The sequence below is a fragment of the Gekko japonicus genome, unplaced genomic scaffold (genome assembly GCF_001447785.1).
Source record: "Gekko japonicus isolate JY-2015 unplaced genomic scaffold, Gekko_japonicus_V1.1 scaffold961, whole genome shotgun sequence".
Classification (NCBI taxonomy): Eukaryota; Metazoa; Chordata; class Lepidosauria; order Squamata; family Gekkonidae; genus Gekko; species Gekko japonicus.
Window position 1 is genome coordinate 590,790 of NW_015175384.1, and position 14,952 is coordinate 605,741.

The 14,952-nt window shown below is 48.3% G+C and overlaps 1 protein-coding gene across 1 annotated transcript in view; it reads left to right on the plus strand.

Moving 5' to 3' along the window:
• Positions 1 to 48: 48 nt before the first annotated feature.
• Positions 49 to 14,952, plus strand: part of SAV1 (salvador family WW domain containing protein 1) — a 28,910-nt gene continuing 14,006 nt past the window's right edge. The window contains exons 1-2 of the mRNA XM_015425616.1: positions 49 to 158; positions 10,784 to 11,221. Of these exons, the coding sequence (XP_015281102.1) occupies positions 65 to 158; positions 10,784 to 11,221 (532 nt within the window). The 5' untranslated portion in view covers positions 49 to 64. The remainder of the gene's footprint in view (positions 159 to 10,783; positions 11,222 to 14,952) is intronic.

Consider the following 14,952-nt stretch of genomic DNA (forward strand, 5'->3'; position numbering starts at 1 on the left):
CGGGGGTGGGGCCCGGAGCGCGGGCGGGGCCGGGGGAGGCGGCGGCGGGGCTGAGGGGAGGGGGATGCTGTCGCGGAAGAAGACGCGCGCCGAGCTCTCCAAACCCGGCGAGGTCCAGGGCAAGTACGTCATCAAGGAGACCAGCCCGCTGCTCCGCAGTGAGTCCCCGGATGGAGGGGGGGGAGGGGGAGGGTGACCGTTAACTGAAGGGGGGCCCTGGAAACGGGACCTCCCCTCTCGTTGCTAGGGTGTGTCTGTGTGCGTGTTTTCGGGGGGGTGTCTGTTTTCTTTTTTCTTTCCCCCCTACAAAACCGCCTTGCGAGGTAGGCTCGGGCGGGAGGGCGTGGCTGCCTGGCGCGTCCCGTTTTCTTTTTCTGCGGCCGCCACACACGCTCAATAACCCACTTTCGAACCACTCTCGGTGCCCTGTTTGAGGTGGATCTTGCCAGAGTTCACGCGCAGGGCCCTTTCTGCAGCCGCCCCCTTTTAAGCCATGTTCACCTCGCGGTGCCCTCCGAAGCACTAAAGTCGAATCCAGTCTTTATTTTTAATCCTGTTGTTGTTGTTTTTTTAATCCAGGGGTGGTGGTTTGTTTGTTTCTTTAAAGTCAAAATAACTGATGCAGAATTGACTGGTAGTTGTTATGTTGTATGAACTATGTTATTGTTATATTGAATGTACTGAACACACACACACACACCCCTACCTCTCTCATTGGGATGTTATAAGAATACACAATGCACTTTATAGAATGTTTTTTGTTTTTTAAAGTCAAAATACTGATGCAAAATTGACTGGTAGTTATGTTGTATGGACTGTATATTGTTCTTATACTGAATATATATATATCTCTGATTAGGATAAGAATACACAGTGCACTTTATAAAATGTTTTTTAATCCAGTTTTTTTTTAAAAAAAAATCAAAATACTGATGCAAAATTGACTGGTAGTTGTATGAACTGTGTGTATGTTATTTTGCATGAATGGTATGTATCTTTCCCCCCCCCTAAAAAGGTAAAGGTAAAGGTTCCCTTGCTCAAAAGCCAGTCTAGTCTGACTCTAGGGTTGCGGTGCTCATCTCCGTTTCAAAGCCGAAGAGCCAGCGCTGTCCGAAGACGTTTCCGTTCTGCACTAAAATCGAGTTCAACCTTCTTTTTATTACGGGGTTTTCCTCCGCATTCTGCATTACATTCCCTCCCTTCAGTGGTCAGCCTGATTTCAGCCTGCTGTTACCCCGGGTTATTTGGATGCTGTTTTGCCCGGGACTTAAATTGCCTCAGCTTGAACACTGAGAAAATCTGGACTGGCAGGCAGATGCGGAAAGGACCATAGTAAAATCCAGTTGGAAAGTGCATTGGAAGTGGATTGTTTGGTGTGTGTGATCACAGCCTTTGTGCTTTCCCCCCCAGAATTAATATTTTTATTTTGCGGGGAAATAGCATACAAAGTCGCACAAAAATACATCTTACAGAAATATTAAACCACAGGAGGAGCAACATCCTTGAAACCTAAACCTTTGGAATGTTCAAAAATAGAGGTGAAAATGTGTAAGCCAGCCAAACAAAGGAAACATATACATTTTCTTAAAGCATTGGCGTCCTGCCTTGGTTCGTGGCGCAAGATGACTTACAATGATAGCCAGGACATTCCCAGTTAAAAACTGAAATAAAACTGCAAACTGTGAATCCCCCCCCACCCAAAAAAAAGATGCTTGCTTTTGGGAGGGGGTAAGGCTCAGCGGCAGAGCCTCTGCTTGTCATGCAGAAGGTCCCAGGTTCAATCCCCACCGGCCTCTCCAGCTACAAAAGGACTGGGTAATAATCAGTGTGGAAGACCTGAGACTCTGGAGAGCGGCTGCCAGTCGGAGTGGGCAATGCTGACCTTGAGAGACCAAGGGCCTGACTCTAGCTGCAATCACACACACTAAATAATCCACTTTCTTTGCACTTTCCAACTGGAACTGCCAAGATCCAGTTGGAAATTGCCCTGAAAGTGGATTATTTAGTGTGTGTGACCGCAACTTTGCGTACTTGTGTATTTCTAGCTAGCTGGGAATTTGAACCCAGAGCAAGAAAAGCAACAATTCTGGGCAGATGATTTTTTTTTTTTTAGTGCATGCCTCTGGGAGTGTTTTTCCAGAAGCAAGTTTGTGGGGATGTGTGCAAGCATTTAATGTTATTTATGAAAACATTATTATTATTATTATTATTGTTATTGTTATTGTTATTGTTATTATTATTAATTTATTTATTTGTAAAAACATTTAAATCCCACCTTGTGGTTCAAGGCAGCTTATGATAACAGTTAAAACATCCTCAACAAAAACGAAAGATAAAATAGCCAACCTCAATTCCTTCCCCCTTTTAACTTGCCGGGCAGTTTACAAAAGAAAAGGCAGAAATAGAGAAAGAAAATAATTCAGCAGCCAAACAGCTGAACAAAAGGTTTGGCTCTGCTCACCTGTTTGCTCTTTCCAAAAATTATGATCTCATGTAGTGCATAATAGGCGCCTCTAATAGCCATTTTCTTAGGTGCCTTCTTTAAAAAAAGAACTGGACCAGTTTGTGGATGAAAGTTCTGTCAAAAGCTGTCTGCTCAATGAAACTTTCTGGTCCAGAGGCAGTACATCTGTAAGCATATTCCGAGGCTGAAACGGGGAAGGGCTATTACACCGGGTCCTGTTTGTAGGTTACCGGATACATTTTATTTGTATGGAAAAGCTTCAAGTCAATTTGTTAAAAGGTCAGAGATTATATTGCCCACATGGGATTAAAAAAGTCAGCTGTGAACAGAACAAAATTAGTTACATTTCTTTCTACAGAGCAGTGCAGTTGGGTCACATTGCAATAAAATAAATAACAACAGAATTGAATAGGCTTTGGACTTCTCTGTCAAGGCAAATTTTGTCTTTTCTTTTTCTGAGCTGAGGCTCATTGATAAAAGAATCTAGGTAGGGAGTAAACCTTTGTTGGTCTTTTTTTGATCGAGAGTCTTATTTATTTACATTGTCAACAGTCTGCCTTTCTCACGGACTGAAGGTGGATTACCCTTACTCTTTTGGAACTCTGAATGTTGGTCATAATTGGAACTAAGAAGGTGGCAGACAAACTGAAGCATACCTAATAAAAACACACCTTAAAAGTCATTAAAACCAGCCAAAACCAGATCTAAAATACATTTAAAAAATTAAAACACTGAAAAGTCTTCGCCAGCTGTCAGAAGATGGCGGCAGAAGGGGACAGAGGAAACTTCCCAAGGAGGGAGTTCTAGAGCAGGGGTGTCAAACATAAGGCCTGGGGGCCGGATCCAGCCCGTCCGGGGCTCCAATGTGGCCTGCGAGCAGCTAGTGCAAGGGAGGGAACCGGAGACTGCTTGGGAGGAGTGGGCGGGGCCTCTCCAGCTGTGGCTTCAGCATGGCGGAACAGCCTCATCTGCAGCAGTCAAGCAGCGTGGGCGCGTCTGCCCAGTTCTGCATCACCGGCTCTCCAGTCCACCCATATGGGTTTTCCTCTGCACCCTCCTCCAGCCCACGGGGCCTTGCAGTGAGGATACGACAACTTGGAGCTTACCAGCTACTGCCCTTTATACAGTTTATATCCCCAGTACCTGGCATTACGTTTGATGGCACACATGCCCCACGCCAACAAAATGACATGTCAGATCCGGCCCTTGTAACAAATGAGTTTGACACCTCTCTTCTAGAGCTTTGGTCCTTGGACCGAGAAGGCCTTCTCCCAGGTTGCCACCCACCCACCCTAATCTCATTAGGTGGGGAGACCCACAGCAGGGCCTCCAAAGGTGACCGTAGAAGTTGGCTGGGTTCAGAAGGGTGCTTTATTTTATCTATTTGATTTATATCCCGCCCTCCGCGCGAAGGCAGGCTCAGGGCGGCTTACGGTCATATACTTAAAAATACATTATACAGATATTAAAGAAGAAGAAGAGATTGGATTTATACCCCGCCCTTCACTTGGGAGTCTCAGAGCAGCTGACAAACTCCTTTCCCTTCCCCTCCCCACAACAGACACCCTGTGAGGTGGGTGGGGCTGAGAGAACTCTGACAGAAACTGCTCTTTTTCAAGGACAGCTGTGCCAGAGCTTGTGACTGACCCAAGGTCACATCAGCAGGTGCAAGTGGACGAGTGGGGAATCAAACCCGGTTCTCCCAGATTAGAGTCCGCGCACTTAACCACTACACCAAACTGGCTCTCTTAAAACAGTTAAAACCACAACAAAACGCTAGCAGTGCAAGTAAACAATGGCGGCACTCTTTCGGCATCCAGATGTAACCATCGCCATATTCCGGGTTCCTTGCCAGGCTATCCAATGTTACATTGGTGCCGGTGTTACTTTGGTGCTGGTGTTACTTTGGTGCTGGTGTTAGGGCCACCTTCAGGTATGTCGGCCCCAAACCATAGGGGGCTCTGAAGGTCAAAATCAACACTAGGCTCGGGAGCACGTTGGAAGCCAGTGAAGCCCTAGCGAGACCTGTTGGGATGCACGGGACTGACTCTGTGCTGGGACGCAAAAATGTTTAGGACTGGGTGCCTGAGGGGTGGGAAAGGTGGGTCGAGGAGGTCTTGTGAGGCTCCCTAGGCGAGAGACCTCTTTTCCTCCGTGGAGGTCCTATCATCCTTGTTGCAATAAGACAGACACAGGTGGAGTAGGTAAGTCTTTATTTTCATCGTCTGTGTGCCCCCTGCCCTGAATGGCCCAGGTATGCCCAATCTTGTTAGCTTCCAGAGGCTAAGCAGGGTCAGTTCCGGTTATTACTTGGGTGAGAGGCCACCACGGAAGTCCAGGGTCAGTATGCAAAGGCAGGCAATGGCGATCCACCTCTGTCTGTCTCTAGCCTTGACACCCCTACAGGGTTTCCATAGGCCAGCTGTGACTTGGCAGCACACAGTTCTTACATCCTCTGGCCTGGACGGCCCAGGCTAGCCCACCCTCGTCAGATCTCGGAAGCTAAGCAGGGTCGGCCCTGGTTAGTACATAAGAACATAAGAGATGCCAATGTTGGATCAGGCCAATGGCCCATCCAGTCCAACACTCTGTATCACACAGTGGCCAGAAATACCAGGTGCCCTCAGGAGGTCCACCAGTGGGGCCAGGACATTAGAAGTACGTGGATGGGAGACCACCAAGGCAGTTCCAGAGTCACTGTGCAGAAGCAGGCAGTGGCATACCTCCTCTGAACAGTTTGGTGCAGTGGTTGAGTGCGCAGACTCTAATCTGGGAGAGCCGGGTTAGATTCCCCCACTCCTCCACTTGCACCTGGCTGGATGACCTGGGGCAAGCCCTAGTTCTGATAAGAGCTGTTCTTGAAAGAGCAGTCCTCAAAAGAGCTCTCTCAGCCCCGCCTCCCTCACAGAGTGTCTGTGGTGGGGAGGGGAAGGGAGAGGAGTTTGTGAGCCGCTCTAAAACTTCCTTGGGTAGTGAAGGGCGGGGTATAAATCCAATCTCTTCTCCTCCTCCTCCTCCTTCCCCTGGAATCTCTGTGAGGTTGCCATAAGTCGGCTGTGACTCGACGGCACTCGCCACCAACCCCACCACATTCCCTTCAACAGACTCCCTGGGCCTAGCAGCCCCTCACTTTCGCTTACTGCTTGTCCCCTTCCTTTCTTGCCTCCTGCCCAGGCTCCAGCTCCACCCCTAGGGAAGGGCTCTCTTCCGGGCTCTCTCGGTTGCCGCCTCCTTGTTCTAGGCTAGGCCTCGAGGGAGTTATTGCCCCCCCCCCCAGAGAACTCCTTGCCATTTTTTCTTCCCACGGCTGGGACTGCTCGCCCTTTGCCCCAGAAGGATCCGTCGTCTTGAAGTCGTGAGCCCGCCGGCCCTTGCCTGCCAGCTCTGGCCCTTTTCCACGGTTGCCCTTTGCTTTGCCTGCCTCCGCCTTTTAACGGCTTCCTCTCGGCTACACCCACTTCCTGACTTTCTTCCCATTCCACCAGCAGGTTATTTCTCACAAGCACGTCCCCTGCCCTGGTGACCTCTGAGGGCCTCTCTTGACCCACCCCCAGCTGCGTTCCTTCCTTTGGAATGTGGTGTTGGAGGAAGAAGAAGAAGAGATTGGATTTATACCCGGCCCTTCACTTGGAGTCTCAGAGCGGCTTACAAACTCCTTTCCCTTCCCCTCCCCACTACCAACGGTGGTAATACCATCAGGGTCAGGAAAGCCCCGAATAATCTGGAGGTACAAGAACTACCTGGCAATAAGAACAATGGACGGGTTCGGACTTTCTAGTAGACAGCGACACCCCAAACTGAGGGTTGCTGGAAGTCATCATAAGAACAACTAAGACCATCTTGCGAAATAGAAGCACTTTATTGTTTATTATTGAATTGTACTGTTGTTATAAAAGTTATGGTTTTATTGGTTTTATGTATGGGCTTATGCCCCTTGTAAGCCGCCCTGAGCCCGCTTGCGGGGTAGGGCGGGGTAAAAATACTTATATAAATAAAATAAATAAATAGACAGACATCCTGGGAGGCAGGTGGGGCGGAGAGAGCTCTTGACAGAAACTGCTCGTTCAGGAACAGCTGTGCCAGAGCTTGTGACTGACCCAAGGTCACATCAGCAGGTGCATGTGGAGGAGTGGGGAATCAAACCCGGTTCTCCCAGATTAGAGTCCGCACACTTAACCACGACACCAAACTGGCTCTTCAGTTTTTGGAGGTCTTTCACGGATACCGTGGACCTCCAAAAAGACCATTAAGTGGGTTCTAGATCAAATCAAAGCCTTCAGGTCTCCCTAGAAGCAAGAATGACCAAGTGAGGCTCTTGTACTTTGGTCACATTAAAGTTGAAGAGAGAAGGAGAAGAGGAAGACCCAGCATGAGATGGATTGCCTGAATCAGGGAAGCCAGGGCCCTCAGTTTGCAAATCCCGAGCAAGGCTATTCATAGATAGGACATTTTGGACACAAAGTTGTTGTTGTTCACTTGCACAGTTGCATCCGACTCTTCGCGACCCCACGGACCACATCACGCAGGCCCTCGTGTCCTCTGTTGTCCTCTGGAGTTTGCTCAATTTCATATTCGTTGCATCACTAACACTGTCTAACCATCTCATCCTTTGCCTTCCCCTTCTTTTACCTTCAGTCTTTCCCACACACAAAGAGAGCTGTGCAAATGAATCACTGCTCCTTTTCTAGCCTCTGTTTTTGGGATGCGGCACAGTGTGACAGTCTTTCAATAGTGCTGTGTAGGGATCAGCCCGAACCAGGAAAATGCAGTTCATGTCAGTTTCTGGCTGAACCACAAACTGAACCCCTTTGCAAACACTGTTGAAAGGGACTGCAGCCACCTTTAAAAGGGGTTTGCAGAAAGCTCGAAAAACAGCTGTTTTCGGGCTGTCTTGAGCGGTCCCTTTAAAGTTTAAATGGGCTGCACAAGACAGCCCAAAACAATTGAGTGGTGGGGGGAGCACTTCCCCATTGCTCAGCTGTTTTTGTGGCTTTCACGGGAAACAAGAAGGGGTTTAAAAGGGACTCAGAGTCCCTTTAAACCCCTGCTTTCTGCCTCATCCACGAACAGCCATGGAAGTTCAGTAGAACCACAAACAGGGCAGAATTCGTGACAGATTTTGCTATGTGGTTTGGCACATGCCCCTCTCTAGTCCTGTGTGTGAGCTTTTGAGGTTTGTGTGTGACCACCGAGAGCCAGTTTGGCATAGTGGTTAAGTGTGCGGACACTAATCTGGGAGAACCGGGTTTGATTCCCCACTCCTCCACTTGCACCTGCTGGATGACCTTGGGCAAGCCATAGTTCTGGCACAACTGTCCTTGAAAAAGAGCAGTTTCCATCAGAGAGCTCTCTCCGCCCCACCTACCTCACAGGGTGTCTGTTGTGGGGAGGGGAAGGGAAAGGAGTTTGTCAGCCGCTCTGAGACTCCTTTGGGTAGTGAAGGGTGGGGTATAAATCCAATCTCTTCTCGTCTTCATTGCCTCAACAAATAGTCCCTCTTTCGCTATATGTTTAGTTATATGCTTGGCTGCTCCATTTTACCCATGGTGGCGATGGAAAGTGTCACCAAGTCACACCCAGTTTATGGTGACCCCTTCAGGTCTGCGAGCCAAGAGATGAACAGAGGTGGTTTGCCATTACCTGCCTCTGTGCATTAAATGCCATCAAATCGCTTCCGACGAAATAATGACAATTTGCATAGCAACCCTGGATTCCCTTGGTCATCTCCCCATCCAAGTACTAACCAGGGTGAGCCTGCTTAGTTTCCAAGATCTGATAAGACTAAGCTAGCCTGGGCCTGCCAAGACAGAATACATTTTATAAACTTATAGCCAATATTTACAGTTCATTGGAAACCATGTGATATCCTCACGCAGCTGTACAGTTTTAGGTCACAGCAGTTTTCAACCGACTTACACTGAACACTCACACTTTAGGAAGACTTTAAAAAAATTTGCTTTTCTTCTGCCATAGCCAGCTAGATTTTAGCTAAACTATGATTATGCACACGTCAAAGTATATGTTCTGTTTCTGGCCAACCCACAAACTTCCTACATGTAACCCTTGAAATATTCCTTAAGTGCTCCCTTAACATGCATCATCAATGCATCTGGTTGGGTCAGAACAGGGGCTGTTTGCCTTTCTTTCATGGCTGTCTTGTTCATTGACCTGGCGTCTTTGTTCCTCCTGTTTGCGAAGAGGGATGAATGTTAACACTGGTGTGTTCAGGACTGTGGTATTCAGTGGTAGTGCTTTTGCCAAGAGGATCATTGGGGATGTTGCACTAGTGTCACTTAAGGTGCTCGAAACAGAGCTTAACTATCTCTCAGTTTCTTCTTGATATTGTGCTGTAATACACTGTGGATATCTAGGTGTCTCTCAAAGTAATGTGTGTTTTACCTTCTGGTCAGGTGATGTTGTCACAGATGTCCCTTTTGGGGAGAAAAATCCTATTAATCCTTTGGTCACATTATCAGAAGACAAGAGTCACTGGAAAAAACAATAATGCTAGGGAAAGTTGAAGGGGACCGGACGAGAAGACCTACTGCCACCACCACCAACTATCTTGTGGTAACAACGGGGTAATGGGATGGCCCATTATAAAGATCTTGCCACAGTATCGTGATGGATCGGTACTGCTGAATCGGGCTCTTGGGAAATATCTATCGGCCACCATCTTGATTCGATCTGAATGATGAACATCACTGAGCACTTTATTATTGTTAATTGTGGTTGTTTTTATTCTGTTTTTAATGTTTTATATTGGCACATGGTTGCCCTTGTTTGTGAGCCGCCCTGAGCGGGATAGAAATGCAATAATAAATAAATAAATCATGAGAACGTAAGAGAAGCCATGTTAGATCAGGCCAAAGGCCCATCCAGTCCAACACTTTGTGCCACACGCTGGCCAAAACCCAGGTGTCAACTAGAGGTCCACCAGTGGGGCCAGAACTTCAGAAGCCCTCTGTAACGATTCCTTGTTTATGGGTGTGTGTCTCTTTAAAAGTTTGGTTGCATGTGATAGTCTAGAGTGCTTGAAGAGGCAAGTGTGGTGTGATTGGTGAGTGACAGAGAGGGGGAGGGGTTTTGGAAGTGATGCTGTGTGGATGAATATGTATGTCTATCAGTAGTGACAGTTTGAGGTTTTGACAGTGGAAGAGTGACAGTTGATGAGGACAGTAAAACAGTCAGTTAGTTGGTTCTGAAGTCTGTGAGAGAAGCAGTCTGTGTGTGCAGTTAAGAACAGCTGAAGTTGTTCTGAGAGAATAGTAAAATGTAAATGAAAGTAATTGAAGACAAAGTTTAGGAAAGGCTGTATGTCCTGGAGAGAAACAGTGAACTTACATGACCTTGAGTTAAAGTTACAAAGTTACATGCCAAGATCCCTGACAGTGGAGAGAAAAGTGTGTGAAATACCCAAAGCAATTGTTTAGTATTTACCCATTCCTAGTTACAGTGTTCTACCATATTATTTATGAATTATATCAATAAATCTACTTTTATTTAAGATACCAGTTCTGAAAGAAATACTTCCCAGGAAACACATAGACCCTCATGAAAGCCTAAAAACCGACCTACCTACCCAGTGATAGAAATATTATAGTATAAAGGTTTGGAAAGCCTTAAATTTCCAGGTGGCAGCCGGATATACTTAGTAGAACCAAACATAAAGAACACTTTTAAAGTAAAACCAGACCTCCCCAGTTAAGGGGTCGTCAGAGTAACATAGAGGAAGAGAGACCTGTGTATGCCACCCTGAACTCCTTGGAAGAAAGGCAGGGAATACATAATGGATGTTGCTCTTCAATACAACTAAACCTTGTTTCTGTGTAGTGTGATAGTGCCTTTTCTTCTACAGATCTGTTCAGTACTGAGAACTGGTGACATAGTACACAATCAAGCCTAAGATAGGGAATTTTGAGTTTCAGAGGCGCATGGGAAGTTTTTCCTATTGCCATCAATAACACTTAATGTTGCTTCACTTTGGCTGAATTTTGCACATGTAAATTTGTACAAGTTTTGCCTCCTAAAGTCGCATTTGACTGGCTTTTGAGCAAGGGAAACCTTTACCTTAAGATAGATCTAGGTGGGCAGCTCTGTTGGTCTGAAGCCATAGCTAATCTGGTGGACTAAGATTGTCAAGCGAAGGTAACTCCATAGTTCTGGTGGTTTGCTAGATCCTAGCTTGACTAGCCGCCTCAAAAGGGACTTCTGTGACAACGCTAACCTGAAATCAAAGAAACAGTGTTATATGTTGAGACTTTTGAAATATCCTTAGGCCCCCATGTATTTTGTGCTGACTGCAGTCCTTCGTTGCAGATCTTATGCCTTCTTTCATCCGTCATGGTCCAACCATTCCAAGACGCACGGACATCTGCCTTCCGGACCTGAGCCCTTCCGCCTACCCTGCCGGCGGGGATGGAGCCGTTTCCAGGAACCAGAGCTTCCTTCGGACTCCCGTGCAGAGGCCGCCGCACGAGATCATGAGGCGGGAGAGCAACCGGCTCTCTGCCCCCTCCTTCCTCGCCCGGGCGGAGGTCCCGCAAGACTACGGCCCGTCCCCCCAGCCCTTTTTGGCAGAAGCCAACCTGGTCACGGAAAACGGAGACGCCGGGTCCCGTTACTATTACGACCCTTTTTACAGTGGTCAGCGGCGGCACCCGCTGGGGGATCCCGTGCAGGAGGAATATCGATACTATGAACAGAACAATGACCTCTTCCAAAGGATGTCGCAGAATCAGGGAAGGCACACGGCAGGCAAGTGGTGTTGGTCTCACTCAGCCACTGGCAGTTCAGAAGGGTGTACTTGTGCTAATGGAGTTAGAGGGGACTCTGGTCTCTACAGTAACAGCACCTCTTCCTGGTTTATGTAGCGCAGGGGTCCCCGATGGGGTGCCTGTGGTCACAGGGCCCCCCGCTGACACCTTTCCCGGCACCTGTCAGCGGTGTTAATGCATCCTAGGATGCATTCACAGAAGCATCGTGTCCAGATCACGGGAGGCAGTAGTCCCGCTCTGTTCTGCTCTGGTCAGGCCTCACCTGGAGTCCTGTGTCCAGTTTGGGGCACCACATTTTAGGAATGATGTTGACAAGCTCGAGCGTGTCCAGAGGAGGGCAACCAGGATGGTGAGAGGGTTGGAATCCAAGTCTTACGAGGAAAGGCCGAAAGAGTTGGGTCTGTTTAGCCTGGGAAAGGGAAGGCTTAGAGGGGACACGATTGCAGTCTTCAAATATCTGAAGGGCTGTCATGTAGAAGACGGAGCAGATCTATTCTCTCTTGCTCCGGATTGCAAGACTAGATCTAATGGGTGGAAATTACAAGGGAGTCGTTTCCGGCTGAATATCAGGAGAAACTTCCTAACTGTCAGAGTGGTTGAGCAGTGGAACAGATTGCCTCGGGAGGTGGTGGAGGCTCCTTCGCCGGATGTTTTCAGGCAGAGCCTGGACGACCATCTTTTGGGTATGTTGTAAGGCTATCTATTGGCTCTGCTCCTCCAGAGGGCAGGGGGTTGGACTAGATGACCTGCAAGGTCCCTTCCAACTCTGACATTCTATTAGTCCCTCTAAGCTGAGTTAGTGTGAGCCAGCTCACAGTTTTTTAGCCACCAGCTCACAGATTTTTCTCTCAGCTTAGGAAGGATGGCTCCAGAGCAAACTAATCTACTCAGTAGCCAGATCACTCACGCACAACTTTAATGCCAGGAACTCACAAAGTAGAGTTTTTGCTCACAAGACTCCACAGTTTAGAGGAAGCCTTGCCTGCCAGGTATATGTAGAAAGTGGGGGGGGGGGGGCTTTTGTCCGGCAAGGCTTCTGATTGGCTGTTGGGGAGGTGATTGGCTGTGCAGATTTTTGGAAAAGTGTTGCTTCGGCGGCAGTTGCCCGTCACAGCACAAGGATCCTCAAACGTTTGACTGGCGGTAAGCTGTGGCAGCCATTTTGTGGCTGGCTCCACCTCCTTTGAGGGGCCACAGTGGCTCAGGTGGTTAAGATGCTGAGCTGCAGACCGGAAGGTCGGTGGTTTGGCAGTTTGAGACCCCAAGTGCCACACGTGACGGAGTGAGCTACCGTCTCTGGCCCCAGCTCCTGCCAACCTAGCAGCTCGATAGCAAGACATTGCAAGTCCATAAACAGGTACCGCTTTGGTGGGATGGTAGCAGCGTTCCGTGTGCCTCGGCGTCTAGTCACGCCAGCCACATAACCACAGAAACGTCTTCGGACAGCGCTGGCTCTTCGGCTTGGAAACGGAGATGAGCTCCGCAGCCCTAGAGTTGGATTCGACTGGTTTTCGAGCAAGGGAGACCTTTACCTTTTACTGTGAGCTGCCTTGTACCAAGTCAGGCTTTTGATCTACATAGCTCAGTCTCGAGAGGAACTGGCTCGGATTGGGTTCAGGGGCCCCTTGACTCTCTGCAGTGCCAGCCTGAGGCAAAATGTTGAATTCCAAAAACAAGAAGAAGAAGAAGAGGAGATTGGATTTATACCCTGCCCTTCACGACCCAAGGTAGGCGGCTTACAAACGCCTTTCTTTTCCCCTCCCCACAACAGACACCCTGTGACGTAGGTGGGGCTGAGAGAGCTGTGACACAAACTGCTGTTTTTCAGGGACAGCTCTTGTCCGTACTACGGCTTGCCCAAGGTCATCCAGCAGCTGCGAGTGGAGGAGTGGGGAATCAAACCCGGTTCTCCCAGATTAGAGTCCACGCACTTAACCACTACACCAAACTGGCACTATCGCTCACACGCTAACGAATACTGCGCAATGAACAGTTCGTTTCACAAATATTGTGAAAAGAATTGTTTTCATTGCACAGTACTCGTTAGCAATGTTCCCTCTAAGCTGGGGAGTCCTGTGAGCAAAAATTCTTCTTTGTGAGCTACTGGCATGAAAGCTGTGAGCGAGCAATTTGGCTACTGCATAAATTAGTTTGCTCTGGAGCCCTCCTTCCTGAGCGAAGACAAAAATATGTGAGCCGGAGGCTAAAAGAGTGTGAGCTAGCTCACACTAACTCAGCTTAGAGGGAACACTGATCGTTAGCGTGTGAGCAATAATACAAGAAAATTTTCTACAGAAATTACTACAGTAAACGTTTTTGCAACTTATCTTTATTGACTCTTTGTCATTTTTGTCACGGATGTTGTTTTTGGAATGCCACTTCTTCCCATGATCTCTCATTTTTGGCTGCTGGGGCAAAATGTTGGCAATGGGGTGGTTATCAGTGAGCCGTTTGCCCTCCCGTGGTGTGTCTTCAAGGCAGTATTTGTAGCTCTATAAACTTTCTGGAGGAGAAGGGAAAGGGAAACAGAAGTGTGGGTTGGTGGGGGGAAATGGGGTGTAGGCTTGGAAATAGCATGTGGTGCCTTGCAGGTGGGCAGTCTTGTGGCTGTCCTGGAGAGTGGGGGGGGGACACCATTAGCCCTCTGACAGGCGCACCGAGGAGGGGAGCCACCCTCAGCTTCTTGGAGGAAGAAGGTCAAGAGAAAAATGTCAGCGGCTGGCTAGATAATATTGACGGAGAAGATGTTTGTCTTAGAAACGTGACTGGTCTCGGGTGTAACAGCATTCCGGGCTTTGTCGTTTTCCTGCGGCTTTCTCGTGTTTGCACATGGGAGCGCGCTAGACAGTGAGGAATCTCTGGGCCGGATATCGTAAAAACGCTAAGCTTTCTTAAAGGGCACTGGTGTCACAAGTCAAATACATATATGCGTAAAGAGCCCTCCACCATTTTCCCAGCGTGCTCATTGTGCAAAAACTTTGCAGTCAAGTTAGCCATCTGTTGCATATCATGGAAGGAAAAGTCTAAATCTGCAGGCAAGAATGCTGAGACTTCAGGGGTGCCTGACCTCAAGCTCGGAGCTGTTTTGACAGAGATCTTTGTGCTTGTTGGGCTGTTTGTTAGAAGGAAGAGCTGACTTCCAGAGAGCCGTAGGCTGCTTTGCGCTGTGTGCATTTCACTGTGCAAACTTTCTTTCTGGTTTGTTCCAGGAATATGTTGTCGAAGGCTTTCACAGCCAGAGTTCATTGGCTGTTGTAGATTTTCCGGGTTGTGTGGCTGTGGTCTTCACATTGTAGAACCTGACGTTTCGCCTGTAGTTCTGACTGGCATCCTCAGAGGTATAACACAGAAAGATGGAGTACTCTCTGTGTCAAGGTACTCGATCTTTCTGTGTTATACCTCTGAGGATGCCAGTCACAGCTGCTGGCGAAATGTCAGGTCCTACAATGCCGAGACCACGGCCAGACAGCCCGGAAAATCTACAACAGCTAATGTTCCAGGAATGCTATTTAAAGTGCAGCAGGGGTCTCCAACATGGTGCCCGTGGGCGCCGTGGTGCCCACCTACACCTTTTCATGGCACCCACCAAGTGTTTTTAGAAAGTGGATGGGGCTGTTGCTCAGCATGGGCTCCGATTGGCCATTGGAGATCTGATTGCCTGCGCAGATTAAAATAACATTGTTGGGGGGGGGGGGGGGAGGCGCCGGCGAC